Source organism: Cynocephalus volans, chromosome 15 (assembly GCF_027409185.1).
Source record: "Cynocephalus volans isolate mCynVol1 chromosome 15, mCynVol1.pri, whole genome shotgun sequence".
Lineage (NCBI taxonomy): Eukaryota > Metazoa > Chordata > Mammalia > Dermoptera > Cynocephalidae > Cynocephalus > Cynocephalus volans.
This window is the reverse complement of record NC_084474.1, coordinates 85,713,697-85,738,938: the sequence shown is the minus strand read 5'-3', so window position 1 is coordinate 85,738,938 and position 25,242 is coordinate 85,713,697. Positions and strand designations below refer to the sequence as shown.

Genomic DNA, 25,242 nt, shown 5'->3' with positions numbered 1-25,242 from the left:
GGCCTTCTATTTTGTGCTATTTTTCTTTAAATGTCTGGTAACACTTAGTGTCTGATTAATAGGTGGCTGGTATGGGCTTATTCTGCAGTTATGAGGTTCTCTTTCCCCGTCCAGCCTCTTGCCTGCCTGGCAGAGCCACTCTGTGAGTGGGTGGGGTATGCAGACTAATGGGCTTCACTTTAGAGTGCAGGGGCATGGAGCAGAGGCAGGCAAGCTGCTCTCCACACCCCACTGCCATCTGCCAATAGCTAAAATTAGGAGAACTTCACTTAGGTCATAATGGATTTTAGCCTATTTGCCTCCTAGTATAGAAATGAATATTTCAGTGATTATCAAGGGTATATATCAACCGTGACATAAATATGCAACATAAGGTTTTAATTTTCATCCTCGAAACCTAGAGAATTACCACTATCAAAGCCTCCAAAACCAACCTCAGTGCTGGAATTGAGATGATTCTTTCAATTACTGTCATTTTTCTGCATTAGAAATGGAGTCATTGCTCTCTCCCAGCTAACTTCTGCAGCCCTATTTCTGTGTTCTCTTCTGAACAAATGGAATAGCAAAATTTGCTATATATCCATGGTTTGTGATAGTAAAACTTCAATCTAAAGCATCACAGAAATAATTAAAACTCTCACTCTAGGTTAGGTTGTCCAGGGCTTGTCATTTTTGTTAAGAAAGTGTCTTATAGGATATGGAAAGTTGTCTTTGCAGTATGTTTTGTTCATTTACCACTAGAGGGCATGATTGTCACTATTGTCTTTCTAAACTTTGCAAACTTCATTCAGTCCACAGTCCACATCCAGCCATTTTTTTTCTGGACAGGTCTTCCTTTTGGTTCTTTGCCTTCCAGCTCTAATATGGATGAACTGCATACAGCGTAGTCTGAGAACATTGTGGCGGGTAGGGGAGTAGAAACAGAAGATGCATCTCATCTACTGGCAAATTAATCATTTTTGTTTAATTTTAAGAGTTTGAGGTGAGAGGTAGGAAGATGCATGCATATACACTACACACTCAGCCCATCTACTTGAGTAAATCTCAATATAATTTAAAAGGTAAGTTTTTTTGTTTGTTTTTTTAAAATTTTATTTTATTTTTCTTTCTGGATGGCAAAAAATAGCAAGTATCCTTTTTTCTTTTTTCCCTGTTGAGAATTCACCAGGGTAGAATAAACAGTCTTCTTTATCCATCCCTCCTCCTTATCCCCCCCCACCCATAACCTGGAAGGAGAGGTGGGGTTTCTAATAGTGTGAGCTTTTCCTGCCCCCAGGGGCAGTCAACGTTGATCTCACTGACTTTTAGACCCTGGAGCGTCACTGAGCTGGACTTTTGCAGAACAGGAGATAAAGGCTGGGACTCAGCTGAAGGAAGGACTGCTTGACTCCAGAGAGGAGGTTTCTAAAGCTCAGCCAGCTCGGCAAGAATTGTCCATCTTTAAGATGGCAAAGTTGATTTAATTTCTCATGTCTAGGCCGAGTAGAAGGAAAATTAAGATTTGTCACTTTGCAAAATATAATAAACATTTGGAGGGTTCTTTATTTACATAATTACAGCAAAATTTTAAAAAATATGTGAATTTTTTACTTCATTAGAGTCTTTCAAATATCAGCCTTTTCTTATATGAAAGAAAAACATAATTTAAATGTCTTCCGAGCCTCCCAAAGTAAACGTAAGAGATACCATATCACCTGCATTTTAGGTCAGACTACCTTAAACATATCTTCTAAATTCATAAAATCCATATAACATTTTTGCCAATGTAAAACAAACATGTAGGTATAGAGATGTAGACTTCATTGTATTTATATATGTAGTTTTACATGAATTCTTCATATAGTGGATGAGTCCACATTTTCATATTTAACTACTGCATTATCATGTGTATTGATGTGTTTTAAAAACTCATTATTTGGTGCTTGAAATGTTTTTAATTATGTTTGTCATTATGAATACAACTGTTCTCAATAGCTTTGTACAAATTACTTCTGTTTGCAGTAGAGGTATTTAATTGGGACCTTTTCTCCCCAAATGAAATTTTGGATATAGGAGGGAGAAGCAATTTAAAACTCTATTTCATGTATTGACAGATTGCATGCTGAAAAGTATAACTATTATCTCATAGGCTTGTCAATATTTTTTAAAACGTCCATGTATGTATTTAGTAATTTAATAGAAATAGAAATAGTAATTTAATAGAAATCTGTTGTCCTCTTTCATTTACATAATTATTTTTGAAGATGTGAAGTTATTGAATTTCCCTCACCTATATAGTAAAATACGGAATATTTAAAAGTGTTTATTTGTTCTTGGACATTTTAGATTTCCATCTTTTTAATAATTAATATTTTAAGCATAGTAATACAATAAGTTCAAAAAGTCAAAGGGCTATATTTATGTTGCAAAACGGTAGTTCCTTGTCGATGCCCTCAGATCCCCAAGTGCTGCTCCCTAGAGGTGACCACTTTCAATTCCCCTTGTTTCTTCTGCTACATGTGACCAAATAATGCATTCATATAATGCTTATTTCCATATTTCCAAGTAAAGCATTTGTATCAGGCCTATCTGTTATTTCCTGATATTCCCAGTTTAAACGTCATCTACTGACTTCCTGATGTGTAAGATGCAGGCTTTGTTCCCTCATACAGTCCTCGGGTTCTCAATTCCCTCCTACCCATCTTCCTTATATTATTATATCACAGAACAGGGTACCATAATGAAATATGGGATATGGACCCATTTATGGTGACTGCTTTTTAAAATTTACATTTTATTTTCTTGGGAAGGGAGATTACACTCACTTCCCTGCTGACCTGACCTATGTCTAATCTCTGGCCTTTCTTATCCCATCTTCCTCTTCCCACCTTCCTCCAGGTTGGTCTGTCCCTCTCTACCAGTGTCATGAATTCCAGGCATGTCCTGCCCTGGGTCACCCCTCTGCTGAGCAGTGACAACTGCTTTTACTTATAGACCCAAATTTGTGTTTCACATAGTTTTAGCTTGAGAATTTTAAAATGATGATGATGATATTTTCATAATAAATAGCAAACATTGGTAAAGAGATCCCCAGCATACCAGTCTAGAGAGGCTTTTCCATTGGGCAGACCTGGGTTCAAATCCCAACTCCTCCATTTTGGAGCTATGTGAACTTTGGTAATTTCTTAGCTCATTTGCTTTACAGCTCTAATATCAATTGCAGTAGGGTGGGGGGAGAGGGTGGGGAACTATCTCAAAGCTTAGTGCCTCAAAGCAAGTCCCCTCACCCCACATGCATGATTTTGTGGGTAAGGAATTCAGAAGGAGCTTGTCTAGGTGGTTCCCCTCTGGTCCATGGCATCGGATGGAGCAGCTGTTGCTAGAGGATCCACTTCCAGGATGGCTTCTTTAGTTACCTGCCTGGGGCTGCTTCTTAGCCTATTCTCACAGATACAGACTTTGCTCTCTCATGCTGCCTTCATAGTTTTCCCAGGTGGCTCAGGCTCTCACAGCGTAATGACTCAAAGTAGCCAGACACTTTACAGGGCTTCTGACACCTCCCGGAGTAATTGTTCAAAGAGCAAGCTCCCAGCGCAAGCATGCCAAGACATCTAGGCAGAACCCACAGGCTGCTACTGACCCAGCTTCAGAATTCCCAGATATCTCATTGCCACTACTGCCTATTGGTTAGGCAAGTCACTAGGGCCAGCCCAGCTATGGGGAGAGAGGAGAAGGAATAGATGCCATCTCTCATGAGGAATGGTGGGGGATGCACATAATGGTGCCCGTCTCGGAGCCAAGTGCCCACACTTAGCTACCCGGCCTTAAAATAGGGATAATAATCATAATATCTCTTTCATAGGCCCGGTGTTAGGATTAAGTAAGATAGTATATATACTGCTTAATACAGAGTAAACACTGAATAGATATCAGCCATATAGTTAATAAGCATATTATATGCCTAGAAAGCATTTTTGTGACATTTGAGAAAACTATACTAGCTTATGTCTTAGTTTTCTATAAATTTTATGTATACTCTTTTTTTGTGTATATTTCAAAACTCTCAAACATAATCATGTTGCAAAATTTTGAAAAATAGAGTAGAATTTTTTACTCTTAATTCTACCATTACTGTTATCATTTTGTTATATTTATTTTTCCTATTTTTATTTTACATTGCTATAATTATAGTGTATGGGCAATGTTTTATCTTACTTTTTCTCCTTTCATTATATTATAAATTTTCCCCCATGCTGTGATGATAGTTTTCATAGTCATCATTTTTAATATTCTTATAAGAGCACATTGAATATATATGCTAGAATTTGCTTAACCATTTTTTAAAAACTGAGCATGTGGGTTTTTCTTCTCTTTCTACATGTGCCGATTCACTTTATATCATGCAGTTGTGCTTGCTGTAATTTAATATCCAACCTTAATAGTGATCACCTGGTGGTGCTGAAGGAATTTGACCTCGGCTCAGTCTTTGTCAATTCCTTTTTCTTCAATTGCCTGATTATCTTTGAAGTTGTACTATCTTTAGTTTTCATCTGAGCCACTAATTTCCCTGATGACTGATCTGCTCCAAGTACCGATTTATCCCATTTCTTTGTCTTCTTCTCTTATTTTTTCTTTTCTCCCTCCCTCTCTTTCACCGTCCATCTGTTTCTTTCTTCTGCAGGCATCTAGTAACCTCCTATCTTATGCCAAGGAGTCTCTTTGTTCATGATAAATAAAGTAATGAATAAGACAGTTTCCCAGTCCAAGGAGCTTAAATTCAAATAGGGTAAGACAAGTCATAAACACTAGCACAATAAAAGAAAAATATCAGCTATGACAAATGCTGTACAGAGAATTAAAACTGGGTAATGTGTGCTAGAGAGTGACTGCTTGTCACAGAAGGAACCAAAGGAAAGGCAGTGTCTACCAGGTTTCTTTACTGTAAAGTTTCTATATTTCACTTCTTAATTAATAAGTAATTTGTTGCAGGATTCCTTGACATTATATAAATATCCTGTTCCTCATCATACTTTTATGCACTAGTTTAACATTTGTTAACAACTTTCTAATCCCATCATCCTTTCTATATTTATTAGATGACATTCTACTTTAAGGAAGAACATTGTCTTCTGCCCCCTTTATTTATTTATTCATTATTTCTTATATCAGTATGGACTCATGCATTCTCGTTTTATTCAATGGACTATGTTACTACCATTATTTAGTTCGATGATCAAATTGTCCTGGTTTGGCCAGAGGAGCCCTTTCAGGTAGGCCCTTGTGCTTTGACATGTTCTTATCCTCTGAGTACTTCCTTGCTTTGTGGTACATCAGAATGATTCAGGCTCCTCTTTTATTTTCCTGCTTTTTTCCATTCTTGCCTTCTTCCTTACTTCCTATATTCTCAAAGTTGGTAGATGATTTAGGATATTATTGCCATGTCCCATGCAAAAGGTTATAAGAACATGAACTGGAGTGTTGGTAATGGGATTATAGTGGACAGGAACTATGTGAGAAGAATTTAGGAGTTAAGTTCTGCAGGGCTTGTCTGATAACATGAAGAGATTAAAAGAGTAATTTAGGTTAGCTTTCAAGTTCATGACTTGACCCTTGGTGTCAAATTCAAATTCACATCTGACACCAAAATGGTGATGGCATTAATAGAACTTAGACATAAAGAGGACAGAGAAGCTGTTGTGGATGGGAAAATGAGAGGGAATATGGAGAATTTTGCTTTGAACATGTGGAATGTTATTTGTCTTCCAGGCATTTGGAAATAGGAGTCTGATATTCAGTTGGAAGGCCAGATATGGAGTTTTCATTTGGGAGTCATCAGAATCTGGGGGTTAGTTAAACCAATGACATAACTGTTGCCATCAAGAAGACAATGAGGAGAGAGAATATTGGGTCAAGGGTGGAACTCTTAGTTACATCACTATTGAAAGGATGGAGAAGTCCATAAAAGAGATCAAGTGGTACAGACTACACTGTGAGGACAAGAAGGAGAGAGTAGAATCAGTGTTGCAGTGTTACCAAGACAGTTGGGAGTTTTAGGAGAGAGTCCATGGTCAATCACGCCAAATGCAGAAGATCGTTGTAGTGATGTAATGGGTTGAAGAAGGTCTATTAGACTTGCCAATATGAAGGTCCTTGCATACCTTCATGGGGAAAATTTTGTAGAATGTTTCAGGTAGAAGTCAGGAGCAATGGGTTGAACTATGAATGGGGATTGAGAAAGAGGAACGAATGGATATAGATTTAGGGTAACTTATAAAGTGTGATGAATATTGTCTACTTCAGGGTCCCGCCTTGCTTCTCGATGCCTTTGCACAGTAAATTTTATTTTCCTGGAATGCCTATCTTTTTCTCCTTTCTCTATGCTGGACGTAAGCTTGAGGTCAGGAATCATGGATTTTTTTTTTTTTTTTATCACTGTATCCTGAAGACCTAGCTTAGTAACTTGTACATAGCAGGCAGCCAACAACTCCTGGATGGCTGGGTGAATGGATGGACGGATATAGAATGAGGACCTACATCTGGAAGCACTAAGGTAGAGCTAACTTCTTTGGAGGAAACTGGCTTGGGATCTGACTAGATAAGAGGACAATGTGGAATTCTGGACAAGGTGGCATCAGGTGCTAGAATCAAGAAATCCGGGGAGAACACTTTCATTTAATGAAGCTGGTTCCATTGTATAGCCTTCAGAAATGAGGAAAACCTTACCAAAGTTGACACAGTTGCAGAACTACGAACAAATCTAAATCAAGTTCATATTGGCACCTTTAATCTAAGATACCAGGAACCAAAGTTTGCTCTAAGTTATATAGCTTCAAAACGATGGTAGAAAAGCAGCACACAATGAGGAAGTGTAAGGAGGGCAGGATGTGTAGAAGTTTGAAGAAATTAGTGCAGAGCAAGGTAGAGCTGGGTTGTCAGCTGGGGATGGTGTTCTAAATATTGAAGGCTGTGAAATCTGCCATGTAAATCCCACAAGCATGAGTCAGTCACAGGGAGAGACAGCTTTATACTGAACCAAACCCGCAGAGGCTGCCATATAAACCAGGTCAACTCTTTCTAATCTCACAGTAAGAAACTGAAAACTCTTTAAGAAAACTCATTAAGAAACTGGATCATAGGACAGTCATGCTTTTTGCTTTTCCATAGGCGCATTGTCCAAGAAGCCATGTGATGATCAGAGGAGTGTACATTGTGCTGCTCTAATCATAGCTCGTATTTACTGCAGCTCTCTAGGCAGCAGGCACTATGCTAAGCACTTTACATGAGTCATCTTGGGTTATCTTCACAACAACTCCTGCACTGGGTAGCAGTACTATTACAGTCTGAGGAGATGAGGAGGAAGAGGCTTGTAACTTATCCAACGTCACATTAGCAAGGATGAGCTAGAGGTAGGACTTGAACTCATATCTGTCTCATTACAAAGTCTGGACTCCTAACCATCAAGTTCCCATGAAATGTGAGTGAGGGGAGTTAATTCAAATTCAAATTCGATTCAAATTTCTACAGCATGTGTTTATCTCTATAATGAAGGTGGATGGGTCAGACTTATTATAAACCTCTACTTCCGCGGCTCGCCCTTTTTCTATTATTCCTCTGGGCATCAAAGCCTCTTATTCTTCACCTTTGCTGATACCTTCAGTTCAGTTCTTGGTGGTCTTGGAGCCATTCTCTTACTTCTAGCTGACTTCGTAAATATTGCTTCTGGTGCATTCGTTTTATGAAATGCCTTTCCTTTGGGGAAAACTTCCCACCATCACCCGCCATGGTGAGGTGTGTCCTAACTGCTTTATAAAACTCTCAGGAGGACAGATCCCAGATGCCCTTTCTAGTGCAAGTTTTGTTCTGATGCAGTGCCCACCCTAATGGCAGCTTATACTTGGCTTTTTTCATGCCAGATAGTGACCAACATCAAATGTTAGCCAGCTGAGGCCTTGCAAGTGCAAGCAGGGAAAGTGATTTCCTCCAGCTAGGGGGCTTAAGGGGTTGAAATCAAGGAAGAGGCAGAGAGAAAAGTGAGCTATTACTAAGCCTTTGCATTGACATTTCTGAAAAGACACTTCTTGGGAAGGAATGCAATTGATCAGCAAATTTGAAATATTGCAACTGTTACTTCCATTATGTGCAATTAGACTTTATCACCATTGTGACTTTTGGTTTTTATTTGCTGTTGTCTTTTTATTTTTCTCAAAAGGATGTGAAGGGCTGACAAAACTAGACTTGACTGTAAATTTCATTGGAGAGCTGAGCAGCATTCAAACCCTGCGGCACAACATCCACCTGAAGGAGCTCTTCCTCATGGGGAACCCCTGCGCTGACTTTGACGGCTACAGGCAGTTCGTGGTGGCAACTCTTGAACAATTGAAGGTATGCTTATTTTAATGATGCAAAAAACACACACAGAAAAAGGAAAATGAGCAACTTTAATAATTCCTGGTTTATTCACAGCGTTTTCAGAGAATATGTTGCTTCAGAGAATGGAATATTCCAGAGAATCAAAACTAATTCTTTGACTTATTATATCTTTAACATTGTTTCCGTAAATTTTTGAAAAATAGATTGCATGTTTTTCTTTTTTCTCATTCAAAACACACAGAACTTAATTTAACTATTTCTTGATGAATTCAAGTCACCATTATAAAGGCCATTCATTCATCATTATTAATAATAACTCATCATAACTAGTAGCAAACTGAAACTAGGGTCTTAGAGCTACAGCTATGTACCTTGGTATCACATAGTCTTAAACTACTGTGCCTTTATAATTATTATTTTTTATTGCTGCTGTTTCTTAACTCATTCTCTATGGCAGGGGTTCTCAAACTTTGTGTACTTACAGGGCTTTTAAAAGCACAGAAGACTGTGCCCCACTCCAGAGTTTTTCTGGGTCAGGTCTGACAAAACTCTCACATGAGGCCAATGCTACTGGGCTCTCCAATCTAATAATTTTAGAACCTAAGAAAAAATAGAATTTCTAGATAAATTATATAATTTATACTTAAAATTTATGATGTACAATTATAAATTTATACAATTATACAGTTATACAACTGAGAATCTTGAAGCAGTAATGTTAATTTTCATGTAATCCCAAGAGTCTCCAGCCTGCATATGGCTCCGTGCTGCTGCAGAGAGAACACGTGGGGTACATTGGCTTTGTAACAGGCGTTTTCCTCAGTTCTCAGAGGACATTCATTTTTTAGACTTCTGTGTTCCTTGTGGTCGAAAGATTGCTGACTGCTGGATTAATGCAACATGTTTCTTCTAATGTAAATTTCTTAGATTAAGAAAATGGGTGACAAGGTAATTGAATCTAGAAGAAATGATAAATTTTCTTGAACATAACCCAAACTGATCATCATTGTACAATGACTTTCTAGAAAATGAACTAAGAACCAGAATATCATAGAAATATGTCCTGTAGTATAACGCCATCAGCCACTTCCCTGGAAAGGTTCGGAGACCAGAAGGCCTTGTGATTGCCACAGCTGAGCCTGTGTCAGTGCTAGAACATGAGAGCTGTCACACAGGTGCCAGAAGCATAGGCAGGTGTTGTGCTAGGTGCTTTACACAAGTATCTTGGATCCTCCCAGACCCTTGCCGGGCAACGGTTAGATGAATTCAGAGATGAGGAATCCAGGGCTCAAAGAACTGATGATGCGCCTTGGTTAAGTTGGCATGCCTGGCAAGTGGCACAGGTGGGATTTGAACCTATGTGTATCTAACCCAGAAGCCACTGCCGTTCACACTGTCCTCACACTCAGTGCTTCTCTCTGGGTTAATGTACAAGCTTTGGACTAAGTCTTTCCTTTCAGAAAGACTGATCCAAATCAGCTGGTACAATAGACCACAGCCTCTTTTTGAGAAATAGTATTCATAACTGTGTTACTAGTATTTAAAAATAGTTTGATAAACTTTAGAATCTTAATTACCATTTCACTGAAAGCTTGTGATCTGCTTGAAAGGAATTGTGTTAAGAGATGTATTATTTTTCAAGGCTGCTGTAACAAAGTACCACAAACTGAGTGTCTTAAACAACACAACTTATTATCTCATAATTCTGGAGGCCAGATGTTCAGGAGGAAGGTCGGAAGGGTTGCTTCCTTCTGAGTGCTGTGGGGGAGAACGTGTTCCATGGCTCTCCTGGCCTCTGGTGGCTTGTGGCAATCTTTGGCATTCTTGGGCCTGTAGATGCATCACCCTGACCTCTGCCTTCATCTCATGTGGTGCCGCTGTCTCTGGCATTCTTTTGTAACAACACCAGCCATTTTGGATTGGGGCCCACCCGACTCCAGTATGATTTCATCTTAGCAAATTCCATCTGTGATGACCTTATTTCCAAATAAGGTCACATTTTGAGATACTGGGGAGTAGGACTTCCACATCTTTTTTGTGGTTAACTCATCCTAACAGAGCGGTCATTTCTTTTAGACAGCCACGTAGAAGAGGTGTGAGGAGTTTCAACCCTATCCAGTATTCTCTTCCCGACGTCTGAGCCGCTCCCTGTAGTAAGCAGGCACCGATGCAGAGGGAAGATTTGTTAGCAGACAGACCAGGGCTTTACTCATGTTTCCTCTACCTGTGAACTGCATGCCTCAGTTTACTCATTTGCAATGGGGTAACGATTTCTGCCTTAAAGGAGTTCTGTGAGGCCTTCAATAATCTTAGTTTCACTTTCTCTTCTTTGCTGCAGTACATGCACAGTCATTATCAATAATTGTGGTCACTCTGCATCTGTGTTGCAGAATCTTGAGTTAAGCTCGACTTACAAAGGAATCTCTTTTCATCAGCCTTCTAACCTCACATGTGATTTTGGCTGGCAGGAAATTTGGGTCAATTGTGAAGACCGCCTAGCAGAGATCATCAAATATATTGAGGTTGTTGGAATAGGTGCTGGAGCACAGTCTCAAAATTGTCATTAGTTCTCATTAGGAGGCCGTTTGCCTCCTGTCTGTAAGGTGACAAAGAGTTCATTTGTCATAGTTGTTTACAAACAGTAGCTCTAGTTAAATCACTGTTTACTTAAATCAAGTATAGAGACAGATATAAATAAAATAAATAAATAAATGCACTTCAAACACAGGTTAGAGAATATCACATGCTTCCCAATGTTTATCCAAATCTCAATTGAAAGAAATTATATTTATCTGGAATTTTCCAAATTGTTATAGTAGTATATATTTATATATAACATATTCATATTAATAATATATTTATATAAGTAATACTATATAAAATACATTGTGTATATATTTTATATAAATATGCTTATATATTTATATATTTATTTATATATTGTATTTACTACAGATTTATATAGATTCATATATTAGATAAATTGTATTCAGAATTTTCCAAATTGATTAGATCCTAATCCTAGGTTAAACTAGGTTGATTTAAGTATGTAGACCACAATTATTTGTCACCTTAAAGAACAGGTTTATTGAATTGGATTTTATCATTATGGCCTCATCTTTCACTGAAGGACTCTAGTAGAAACAGACTTATGAAGCCTATTTCTGGACAGACATATTTCTACAGAGACAATGTAGTACATCTTTCAAGATCTTCATTATGAAACTGTACTTTAGAGGAGGAGGAAATGTATTTTAGTATTAGAGGAAAGCTAGAAACTCATGTATTTTTTCATTAAAGACCATGAAAATTGTGCAATTAATCATGTTTTTCCTTTTTGCTTTGGCTGCTGAGAAGCTCAGAACCAAATATGCAGCCCATCTAAAGCAGCCATGAGTTGTTGTGACCAGAACATATTTGAAATTATTTTTTCCAAACCTCCACATTATAATTTTGATTTTTAATTTAACTGATCCTGTTAGTTTTTTAATTTATATTTCACTAAATCTTTATGTGTGTTGTTTTCCTTTTGTATTAGTTTCCTATTGCTGCTGTAACAAGTTAACACAAACCTAGTGGCTTAAAGCAATACAAATTTATTATTTTATAGGGCTGGAGGTCAGAAGTCTGAAATGGTTTAACTGGGCTAAAATCAAGGTGTTGGCACTATTCCTTCTGGACGCTCTAGGATAGAATCCCTTTCCTTGTCTTTTCAGCTTCTAGAGGGCACCTGCATTTCTGGGCTAGTGGCCCCGCTCTCCATCTTCAAAGCCAGCAGTGTAGAATCTTCACATCTCTTCTTAACTCTGACTCTGACATTTCTTCCTTCCTCTTTTACTTGTAAGTGCCTCTATGATCCTTATAAGAATCACCCTGATCATGAAAGATCTTTAACCTAATCATATCTGCAAAGTCTCTTTTGCCATGTAAGGTAACATTCATGAGATCAGAACATGAACATTATTGAGGAACTATTACCTGCCTACCACACCTTTCAAATACCTCATCTCTTTTTGTAGAATGAGACTGGGAAAATAAATAGGTATCTTTAAACGGGCTGCTTTGACACTTCACATTTCAGTTGGTGTTTTATATTAATATTTTAAAAAATACCAGATGTAATCAGTGACTATAAAAATTAATAGTAAACTCTGTGTGTCTTATTGTCAGGAGTAGAACATGGGCTCATTTGTATTAGAGCTCAGTTACATGTAACATTCAAGGCCTATTTTTGTAGAGAGCATTTGGGAGGTGTCATTGTTATACTTTGGAGCTGTGATTTGACTTAAGTGTTTAAATTCTTGGTATAGTGAGCACTTATAAAATTAATATAAAATATTTTGAGAGCTTATCATTAATTATTGGTTTTAACAGAAGGCCTACTTACTATTATCAGTAAAGATACTTGTAAACCGTGTTAGTTCTATGACATAAACATTGGTTTAGGACTGGCGGCTTAGCTCACTCAGAGTGTGGTGGTTAGTGAGGTGTTGATAACACCAAGCTCAAGTGTTCAGATCCCTGCACTAGCCAGCTGCCAAAAAACCAAAAAACAAACAAAAAGTCATTTATTTTGACCAATGTTTCTGATATTTCCCATTAATGACTTTGTTTTAATTCTCTGTCACTATGGTACATTATTATTTCTACATTTAAAATATTCTAATCAAAATCAACCTGGGTCTAGTTCACATTGCTACTTTTGAATAATTGTACTGTTTGTTATTTTTTATTTAAGTGGTTGGATGGTAAAGAAATAGAGCGTTCGGAAAGGATTCAGGCCTTGCAGAACTATCCAGTAATTGAGCAACAAATCAGGGAGCAGGAAAAAGCCTACTGTCTCAAACGAGCCAAAGACAAAGAAGAGGCTCAGAGGAAACTCCAAGAAGAACATGAAAATGAAGGCAAGAAGAGAAGTAACCCAGGCTTTGATGGACACTGGTGCACAGACATCAGTGCTACTCTGTATGTAAATTGTTAGTTTACTTCCTAGTTAATGTGTGTTAAAAACAGGAAACTGTGTTCTCTTCCGAAGGTGTTCACAGTATCACTTACATGCAAAAAGATTAATTTGAAGAATAAAATATGACGTTAATTTTGGGGGAAGAATACGAGTATCCCAATGTTTCTGACAATTCTACAAGGCATTCTTCCCTTGGGGGAAAAAAAAATGCCTTTCCAAACTAGCAACTTTAATTTGCATCCAAAATTATCCTCAGAGAAAGCTCTATAAAAGATGTACAGAAGAGATGGATACACAGGTGTACTTTGATTTATAAAATCAGAATATTTTAGAAAAGTTAAATGCAATTCACATTATTATAAATTGAGTAATTCTGATTGCATCATAAAAACATTCTATTTTGTGAATTACATAATGAATACATTTTAATGTGATTAATAACCTTCTAATTGATCTTTTTTACAAATCTAAATTTTCATGCTTGTTTACTTTATGTCAGTCACAATTATAGTCAGTTGATTTGATTCCATATACTGAAAGCTTTAAATATTTAGATAACAGGATTATCTTCAAATTGAGAAAATAATTATTATAAAATCCTTCAGGCATACATACATGTTTTAAAAGTTTAAATAGGCATCTATAGTTTGACCACCAAGATTTAATAAATGACAGTAGTTTGTATGTTTACTTTAGCTTTTTTTACATAGGAAATAAAATATTATCGAGAGAGTAAAAGCTCCTTAAGTTCCTCTCTTCCATCCCACTCCTCCCTTCATCACCAGTGAGATCCACCATCCTGAAACTGATACATATTTGGCATATGCTGATCTCATCCATATTTTTAATACTTTTCCTACATAATTATGCCTTCTTAAGCAAGAGTAGTTCGTGTTGTGTTTAGCATGAATGGTATCTCTCAACAGCTTTGCTTTTCATTCAACATTTTGTTTTTGAGATTTCTGCATATGAATACATGTAAAATTTATTCATTTATTTTAACTATGGAATAAAATTCCATTGAATGAATAAATTACAATTTATCCCAGAGGTGATATTCAGAATATTTAACAGCCAGTGATTCTTTGACCTTGACCCGTCAGAATGTGCACCAGCCCTAACAACCTGCATGGCCCTACCTGTGGGTGCCAGCTGATCAGCCCTGGTGCAGTCGTCTCTCTTTGATTGGTTATTTATTTTGTTTTCCCTATTTCATTTTCTCAAACAACGTCTCTTTGTGCAGGTGTTTAAGTCTTCCTACGATATTTAGCAATGATATTGATACATCATCAATTATGACATCTTTTCACCTTTACAGTATTGCCAAATCGTTTTCTAAAGTACTTGTATTAACTTATACCCATATAGCAACAATATACAAGGGTATTTTTAAAAGTTCATGGGAAAATTGAATTTGAAGATAATAAGAATCCTTCCAGGAACTTTTTAAAGACCCATCTAGAAGAATTTCCAATCTTTGCCAATACTAGATAATATGTTTAAAAATGTTGACCAATCAAGTTTGTTGTTAAATATCACCTAATATTTATTTAATTTGTGATTCTATAATTACTAGTGAGTTTGAATATTTTTAAGTATCTTCTTATATGAATATTGGCTATTCAGATTTTCTCTATTCAGGTCTTCTGCTTATTTTAAATATGTTGTAAGTTCTTTTCTTGTTGATTTGTAGTTCTTTTATATTCTGGATACAAATTCTTTAGTGGTTATATGCTTTGCAAATATTTTCTTCCAGTCTTTGACTTGTCTTTAATTATAAGTGCTTCTGTTTTATAGAATTCAAAAGTATTAATGTAGTTAAACTTATTTTTGTACTCTGTTTATGAAATTTTTCATTATCCTGGTGTCATATCTGTCTATCTGAAATTAACCTTTGTCTATGGTGTAGGGTAGGGTATTAATTGTTTTTGATAAGGGTAGCTGATTGTCTCTGCCCCTTTTATTAAGGTGCTATTCTTTTCCCACTGATCTGAAATGTCACCCTTACCATATACCTTCTAATTATGTATTCATAGGTTTCTTTCTGGATTCCCTAGACTGCTCCAGGGAGCACCTTTACCTGGTTTTAATTTTATAGATTTACAGTAAATCTTAATATTTGGTAGGAGATATTCTAATTTTAAAAATTATCTTGGCTATTCTCAGTTCTTTACTCTTCAGTAAGAATTTTAGAATCCACTAATAAAATTTTCTAAAAATCCCTAGTGGAATTTCGACTGAAACTTAATTTAATTTATATGTTAATTAGGGGAAAGTTGACATCTTCATGACATTGATTCATTCCTTGCTTGAACTTTGGAATGCTTTGTCTATTTATTTAGATCTTCCTTTGAGTCCTTCAATAAGGTTTTTAATTTTCCCTATAAAGATCTTACAACATCTTTTATTAGATTTATTCCCAAGTATCTAGGAGAATGGGATTTTAAAAATAGACGAGTAATTGGTTCTTGCTGATGTTTAAAGAGACAAATGATTTCTGTATATTAATACTTAGCTGACCTTTTTTAAAAGATGCAACAGGTAGTCTGTAGATTATCCTGTGTTTTCTACGTGGAAAAACATATTGTTTGTAAACAGCAACTTTAAAAAGTTTTTCCAGTCCTTCTACCTCCTCTTTATTTTTTTTTTATAATGCCTGTGAAGGCTCCCACTATAGGATATAATAGCAGCAGTAAGAATGGGCATCTGGATCTTGTTCCTGACTTTAAAAAGAATGTTTCCAATTTCTTGTCATTAACTATGATGTTTGCTATAGGGTTTTGGTAAAATTAAGTTAGTTTCCTTCTATTCCCAGTTGATGAAGAGCTTTTATCAAGACAGATATTGGATTTTTATCAAATACTTTTCCTGCAACTATTGAGATAATTGCATTTTCCTGTTAACGTGCTGAATCACATGAACAGATTTTCTAATATTAAACCATCCTTGAATTTCTAGAATAAACCCACTTTATCCATGAGTTATTAATGAATTGCTGAATTATTTTGCTAATATTTACGTATTTATAATTAAAACATAATTGATTATACATATTGATAAGGTACAGAGTTGAATATCAATACCTGTATACAATGCATGATGATCAAATCAGGATAATTAGCATATTCATCATTACAAAATGTGAACATTTCTTTGTGCTGAGGTTCGATCTCTCTTCTGGCCATTTGATAACATGCAGTTAAGTTAATGTTAATTATAGCTGCCTAATTTTGCTAACATTTAATTTATAATATTCAAACTTACATTCGTAAGTGAGTTTATACTGTAGTATTTTTTTCTCATTGTATTTTTCCTGGTGTTTTGCATTAAGTTTACAATAAGCACATTAAATGTATTTGAAATCATTTGCTATTTTTGGTTTATAAAAGTTTATAAAAGTTTAAAATCATCTATTTCTTGTATTTTAATAGAAGCTTACATTTGGGTTTCTTGCAGGTACCTCCTTGCTTCCCCTACTTGCTGAAGGACTGGCTGATCCTTCAGCTGTCACTGCTATTACCCCATTTAGCCTATGTGAACAGAAACCCAGATATTCTGGAAGAGAGTCATTGAAATAGTGAATCAGTGACTTAGTTGGGGAGGAGTAGAGTGCTACTCCCCTTTCAAGGCTGTAAGGAGAAATACCACAGAGATTTGGGGCTATAAGAAGGGGAGGTGAACATCTCACCTCTTGATTAGGTAGAGCCTGCTTCCAACCTGGAAAACTGAAAAGATGAAAAGTGGCTTGGAGCAGCATGGAGCAGAAGGATCAGGAAAGAGGGCATTAATGGAAAAAGCTTATACTTCAAGCACTTTGCATGGCAAGGATTTGTGCATATCCCATAGGCCAAGTATGTATGGTGGAAGAGCTAGGCTTAAGCTGTCTTGAAGGGATACAACCCAGGAAGAGGTGGCCGTGAGAGAGTGGGGTGGATGATTGGTGGCAGAAGCTGAGGAATTGTCAAAAAGGACAAGTATATTGACCACGTTGACAGGGAACAATGCACTTTGAGGGCTCTTACAATGTCTCCAAGAACGACCAAGGTGTGCACAAGAAAAGAAAGCCAGTATCTGGGCATCAGCCCCAGACAGGGTAGCAACAGCCAGGGTATAACAGCAGCAGCCATGTAAGAGATGTTTACCTTCTTCTCCCCATCTACTCAGAATTCTGAAGTCAGGAGGAGCCTGAAGAGGCCCAGTGAGATGGGATACGGGTGCAAGGAACAGATGACCAATGAGGGGTAGGAGCAGACAGTGCACAGCCCTCTCCCTGTGCACAGCCCAATCTTGAGCTGGGTGAGGGGAGAAAGGGATTTGGAGAGGGAGGGAGTGGCTTCGATTTGGACATAAGTCTGAAGTTTTATTTAAACTGTTGACCTTTTAATAAGGAGAGTGCTAACTGAGATGAGACTGGTCTCTAAAGTAACTATAGGGTGCTTATGGGTGGGAAGAGAGTTCCAAGGGAGCAGGTTTAAAGGCAGTGGTTGAAGAGAAAGTTTTTTGCTCATGTCCTAATGAGCTCAGTCTATTTTATCAACCCAGCTACATGCATTTTGCCTTTGGAGACATATGTTATTTAGCTGATATTTCTGACAGTTTTTAAGTACAGTTATTTTTGTGAGTTTTCATTATTATTTTAGATCACAAAAGGTAAAAGTGAACCAATTAATCACTTTCTGGGAAAAAAAACATCATCTAAATGAGAATAGAACCAACTGTATCAGTAGCAATTAGCTACAATAATATGGAATATTATAGATCCACTTCATAAATTGTTTTATCAGTACCATTAGGAAATATAACTGTATAGCAAAGCATTTATTTTCAGTACTTTATATTACTTTGTTTATTAAAATATCTAGTTATATTTTATAATATGTAAAGAATCTAAGCAGAATTTTACTCTTTGTTCTATTTATACTACTTAAAATTCATGTTCTAGTGTTTTTGGTCCATCCCTTCAAAAGAACAACTTATTTGAAGATCAACTAAATTTGAAGCCTTTTGTGTCACCTCATTTCAGTAAGACAACACCACCAAAATCTAATATTTACTGAGTACTTACTATTTGCTATACTTGGTACTAAAGGCTCTATGTAACTTTTTTCATTTAATGCCATTCTAGGGAGAGGTGAAGGGAGAGAGACTATACTCAATGTTTCTGACTATGCGTAATGTTTAAATGATGTCATTTTGTCTCCACTAGAGAAGAATCTGCTGAAAGTAGTGTTGTGGAAAGTAGGGTTGTCCCCAGTGACTGACACACAGAAGATGTTCAATGAATATTTCTTGAATCCCTGTGGAAAGAATGTTGAATATCTTATATAATACCCATTTTATGACATATAAGGACATCATTTAATTCTCTGACAGTCCACAAAACATCAACAAAAGCAAGAACAGAGAACTGTTACTGTATAAATATAATCAGAAGTTATCCCATGAAAAATAAAGTAGGCAGAGGCCATACCATAGAAGGTCTCGTATGTCCTGCAAGAGAAATTTGGAGATAGAGAATCATTAAAGAACCTGGAAATGATACGATCAAATTTGCCTGCTAGTAAGGTCCCCCTGGGAGCAGCGTGGAGGGTGGAATTGATGGTTCAAGACTGGAGGTGGGGTGATTGGTAAGGCCCAGTGGTCCCCACGCTTGTCTGATCATCAGAACCTCCTGCAAAATACTGTAAAACACAGACTTACAGGCCCTACCCCAGACCTAATGAGTAGATTCTCTGATGAGAGCTGGGGAATGTGTACTTTTATAAATCTCCCCAGGTGATTCATATCAACCATATCTGAGAACCCTTGACTCTGATTATTGCAATATCCCTGGTGAAACAGGATGAGGGCCTGCCCCAGTGCTATGGCAGTAACTTCCTCCAACATCAGAGACATTTTGTCATTCAAGGGTAAGAAGGTAACATAAGAAAAGCGTATGAGATATTTAAGGAGCAGCATTAAGGATGAAACTCATACGTCTGTTCCTGGTCTTTATATACTCTGTGTCTTTTGCTTTCCCCAGCCCATCTCTAGAAAGCAAACACCACTTCCAGGCACCAGAAATACAAGAGGAGCACAACAAAAATAAAATAGATGAAAGTGAAGATGACCTGGAATTCTGGAATAAGCCCTCTTTGTTTACTCCTGAATCTAGACTGGAAACTCTTAGACATATGGAAAAACAACGGAAAGACCAAGAAAAATTAAGGTATTCCTATTTTCATCACTGAGAGTGAAGGCAACACTCTTGTACGGGCTATATTTTCATGATTGCACATTATTTTATTTATTATCTGTGTTAAACCTTTGCTATCGATCACACACGGATTTTTTTTTTTTTTCTATGTACAGCTTTTTGTTGTGTTGTATTGGCTAACATTCATTCATATCAAAGGACCTTCTTTCTAATATCACAAATTATGATATTTTAGGTACAGTTTTGTTTGTTTGTATGTCTTTAGCTTTTGAACTACTTTAAATATATCTCCTAATAGTACGAGTTAGATTAGAAATACCAGTTATCACAATATAAAGAAAAAAGTAATCTTGTGGTATGAATGAGCTCCTTTGAGTCTTTTCTGTTAATTTGCAAAATGAAGAATTAGAAATTGGTTTCATTAGGAACTTATCTTCCTAATTCAACTCTCTTGGACATTTAACAGTATGATTTCACTTTTGCATTGTTTAGATATAATTTTTTGATTTATTAGAAGCTAGGATGCTTAAGCTATGACTTTCAGAATCACTTTTTCAAAGATAGACTCTATGGTATTTCATTTCATGTCATTGCTAAGACTAGCATGTAAAATATATCACTTGTTGGAATACTTCTAGTTCATGAGCTTGAGAATGTGATCAACTATCTGTGTAATACAGAAATCTGGATAGCAGTGACACCAGTGAAACAATATCTCTCCCTGAAGTTATCAACTAAAAGCAAGAAGCTAAAAGGGTAGAAAAACTATTTGAAATCTCTGCCGCTTTCATAAAATTTTCTTCATTAATTAGAAAGATAGAGAGGTACAACAATCAAGAATCAAATTTTATCTAAAATATTTATTTGTGAAACATGGTGATTTGTACACTGAGAAACCACCCATTTCTGTGATTATTTCTGAATAACATCAGAAACTGTATTCATATCTTGACTCTGCTCTCTGTGTGATGTTAGCAAGTACTTAACTTCTCATCTGCTTCCTCATCTGTTAAACAGGGATTATGATACCTGTCTTACCTATCCCACTGTATTGTTAAGAAAATCAGATAACAAATAAATGTAAACTTGCTTTGCAGACTCAAAAGCCCTTTGAGATGGAGGCTCTACGTGTTTATGGAATATGTAATATTTCTAACATATATACCCATACACACATATATATATATACACACATGGTATATGTTATATTTATATATACATGTGGGTGTATACCATCATGTGTTGCTAAATGACTGGGATATGTTCTGAGAAATGGGTTGTTAGGTGATTTCACCATGTGCTAGCACCATAGCGTGTGCTTATGCAAACCTAGATGGTATAGCCTATGGCTCCTAGGCTGCAAACCTGTATGGCATGTTACTGTGCTGTAAGCGGTTGTGACACGATGGTATTTGTATATCTAAACATAGAAAAAGTACAGTAAAAATACAGTATAAAAGATAAAAAATGGAACACCTGTATAGCACACTTACCATGCATGGAGCTTGCAGGCCTGGAAGCTGCTTTGGGTGAGTCAGTGAGTGGTGAGTGAGTGTGAAGGCCTCAGACGTTACTGAGCACTGCTGTAGACTTTATAGACTTATAGAGTGTAAAGATTATAAATGTAGTCTTTTAAATTTATAAAAATAATTGCGCTAAGATGTTATGATGGCTATGACGTCACTAGGTGGTAAGAATTTTTCAGCTCCATTGTACTCTTATGGAGCTATTGTTGGTCTTTAACCAAAATGCCCTTATGCAGAGCATGACTGTGTATATAAATAATATGGAATCTATATTGTATTGAGCCTGAAATCAAGTGGTTTTTTCCCTCCTTGACACCTAAAAAAATAAGGCCGCATTGGGTGGATATCTGAGTCACTCTGTTTATTGTGCTGCAGTCTGCTTGACCCAGTGGGTCCCTGAGATGTTTGCCTCTTTAGTTGTACAGTCATTTCATTAACTGGGAGAAAGCAGGGACAAGAGCAATCCTTTGATCCTAGCTCTGTGCTTCTCTACACTGCACAGGGTGAAACCACTTACTTCCGGATGCACCTCAATTGTCCTGGGTCATTGAAACATTATAAACTGAAGGTCCAATTTAACATGCAGAAGAATGTGAATGATATTTTTAAATAAAGTTAATTGATGCAAAATCTATATTAAAAGTACAATAGAAATTTAAGGAAAAGAATTGTCTACAATTCCATCATCTAAGCAAATTAGAACATCTGATTTTCTAGATCTTGTCCATATATACCTTTTTAGGTTTGCATATACTTTTAGTAATATTTTAAATAAAATTTACATACTGCATTTTTATTTCATGTTATTCCATGTATCTTCTCCTCTTTGCTCCCTTTCTTTTCCTCCAGTCTTGCCATTCAATGTAATGAGTGTTAACAGGCTTGGGTCAATCTCATCACACGTTTTTTTACCCTCTGTAATTGTATAAGTCATCTCTGCAAATGTAGCATTTGGGTTCTTTTTTTTAAAACAAAAATGGGCATATATTTGTTCTTACTAAATACATCATTATCACTTTTCTAGATCAGTAGGTAGAGAGCAAACACATTTTAAATAGCTGCAAAATATTTCAGAGCATGAATATACTATAATTGATCCAGTCATTTCTCTATTGATGAACATTCCAAGGTTTGACACCTATAAATAATACTGTGAGAATTATCCATTTACATAGATCCTTATGCACTGGTATTTTTATTTCTATAGGATATATTCTGCTTGGTATTTTAAAAATTGTAATTTTAAGTAAAGCAGAAGCTCTATACACAAATGGAGAATTGGCAGTTATCTGGGTAAATTCCTCATAAAGTAGACTCACTTAAATATTCACGGATACTTCATGAAAAGGAGTTTTCTTCCCCCATTCAAACTATCTGGCAAATTGTCTTGGTCACATTTTTGCTTTACAGATATAGGTACGACCATGTAAAAAATCTGGCTTGATTGTCAATTCTCAGCATAGAATTAAACGAATAGACTTCATGGCAGTGAAATGTTGACACAAATGTCTGGTTAATTTTTCTTAAACTGTTTCACAAAAATATATTAATTGCTTTTATATTCTCTTTGTTTGTTTTTCCCTCCCACCCCCAATCTCCCACTGCCCCTCATTTCTACCCAACCCTAATCTTAAGTGAAAAAAAGAAGAAAGTGAAACCACCCAGGACTTTGATCACTGAAGATGGGAAAGCCTTGAACGTAAATGAGCCCAAGTATGTGAATAAGTGAGACTTGAAGATGCAAAATTAGTTGTATTGCTCAACTGTTTCAATTCCAGGTTTGCTCTGCAAAGAATATATCTGATTGCTCTTAACAAGTTTGATGAGTCTAATAGTAATGTCATTTTGTGCATATTTAAAAGCAAAACATCTATTATGTTTTTAAGTGCATAATTTTCTTGGCATCCAGAAAATGATTTTGACATATGGAAATCATTGATATTTATGTATCCCATGAAACTTTGAAACATATACAGTTTTATAACTAAAAATTGCCACTGCATTAATGTTGTGTTTATGAATCTGTAAAACTCTGCCATGAACAAGTTGGCTGAGAATACTGAACATCTCCTATACATCTACATTAGGTTCCAGAACACATCACAAAGCATTCAAGAGCTAGGGAAAAAATTGATATAAATATCTCAATGAAGTTAATGAGAGGAAAAATGTTCAAACTGGAAATCCTCAAGTATAATAACATCTGATCGGTCCTCTCTGTCTGTCTTAAAGTTTAAAACTAGAAAGCAAACCAAAAAAGGCCTTTCATGGTCTAAATCTCACTCACTTCATTACTCAAAACCTACTTACTTTCATCATGTCACTTGCGTCATCGCCATGACGAAGGCACTGTCTCCAGTCATTTCCAGGTGTCATTCATCTTCACAGCAATCACAGGCAGCAGGCAGTGTTTCTTTATTACAGCTCCAAACCCTGAGTCTGAGAGAGGTGAAGTGACCTGCCCAAGGTCACATAGCTAATATGTGCTGTGTCTGACTTGCCTATGCTAACCCAGTTCTAGTGATTGCCATGATCAAGTTTACAATCTCACCCCCTCCACCATGCACCTTCTTTATCCAGCAGATAGCACGAGACACAAGCTAGGCACTGGGGACACATCAGTGAATGTGGCAGTTTTCTGTCTTCACAGAGCTTAGAAACCTAGTGGGAAGACCATCTCTCTTCAGCCTACAACAGGGCTCCAGGGAACCTCAGAGCTCCCTGTGGCCCTTGTAAGGCCACCATCCCTCTCAGCACACTGACCACCTTACCTGCTCCTAAAACCAGTTCTACCCAGGTGGATTCCATGAGGCACTGATTACCCGCCACCTCCCCCACTTCCACCTTCTCCCCCCATGCCTTGGTCACTCCTTATTCCCCTCCCATGTCATCCATTGTCATCCAGAGTCTTACTTCCATATGGCTCTAATCCAACTCCTTCTCCCCCTGCCTGACCGCCCCCCCCTCCCGTGCCCTCTGGAGCTTACGCTTTGTCAGCAAAGCCTGTGTCTTCAAGCTTTTCTCTCAATGTCCCTTCACCTTCTTTCACTCACTGAGACTCAGGATTCCGCTTCTACCGCTGCGCTCTATCTTTCTCGCCACATACACCACGGGGGAGTTACATCCCATAACTACTACCAGACCACCTGTGTCCCCTGGCCCACAGTGTCCCAGCTGTGCTGCAGCAGAGGCGTCTGGATGTGTCCCCCTGCATTTCCCAGGTCAACCCCAACCTCCGCCTCTGCGTTCATGGACGATGACCATAGCACCCAGAGCAGTGTCTCTGTCTGTGTCTCCCCTCCCATCACCAGTCTTGGTGACTTCGTCATACATGCAGACAACCCACAGAAGGCCCTGGCCTCTCAGTTCCTCAGCCGCCTCACTTGGACCGTCTTTTCCTCCACCTCGGCTCAGCTACACGATTCCATTTTCACTCCTAGATTTGCCGTCATCTCTTCAACCTCCAGAATATTCACCTCAAGTGTCTCACTGAGCACTGTCGCCTGTGTTCCCGGGGAACTCCCCCCACTCCAACAATCACATGCCCCCATTACGACCATGAATCCTTCTTACTGCCCACCCCCCATGTTCTTACCTTCTGTCACCCCGCTTTGGTTGAACCGCTCATCGCAGAAATCAGTCCTTGGGTACACCTTCACGTCCCTTATCCTGTCCTTCCACCCTCCTCACCTCACAGAAACCCAGCCCTACTTACATCTAGCGTGGTGCCCACTCCTGGCTCGCCCTTGCATGGATGGGGGAACAGTTCATGGTCTTACTGGTCTTGCTGCCAACTTATGACCACAGATCTCAGATGGACTCGGGCGTTCTTCCAGTATTTTCTCAGGCAGTCCGTTCTCTTGCTCTCCTGCTGGCTGTTCTCCCCTTTTCCTCCCTCCTTACTTCCAGCACCACCTCACAGTTCCGCAGGTGCAACTGAGGACCTCCTTTCTTAGTTCGTTGAGAAAACAGAGGCAATTCTAAGTTTTCTTTTCTCCCCACCACCAGTCTCCCAGTGTGTTTGGACCTGTAGCCACACTCTCTTCTCTTCTGCTGCCATGGGCGAACTCCCTATCGGAAGTCAGCCTCCCTGCCGACACTTTGATCCCGTCCCCTCCTGCTGGAGAATGACTTGGCTCCTCAATTTTCCCTGCTCTTCTGCATCAGTCCTCTCCTCTCTACTAGGTCAGTCTCACCAGCATACAAAC

General features: G+C 37.6%; 1 protein-coding gene across 1 annotated transcript in view; it reads left to right on the top strand.

Annotated features, from left to right (window-relative positions):
* The window catches only part of DNAAF11 (dynein axonemal assembly factor 11), a 95,259-nt gene that overhangs the window by 22,646 nt on the left and 47,371 nt on the right, over positions 1 to 25,242 (top strand). The window contains exons 4-7 of the mRNA XM_063079278.1: positions 8,189 to 8,361; positions 13,088 to 13,314; positions 19,335 to 19,520; positions 22,670 to 22,747. Coding sequence (XP_062935348.1) covers positions 8,189 to 8,361; positions 13,088 to 13,314; positions 19,335 to 19,520; positions 22,670 to 22,747 — 664 coding nt within the window. The remainder of the gene's footprint in view (positions 1 to 8,188; positions 8,362 to 13,087; positions 13,315 to 19,334; positions 19,521 to 22,669; positions 22,748 to 25,242) is intronic.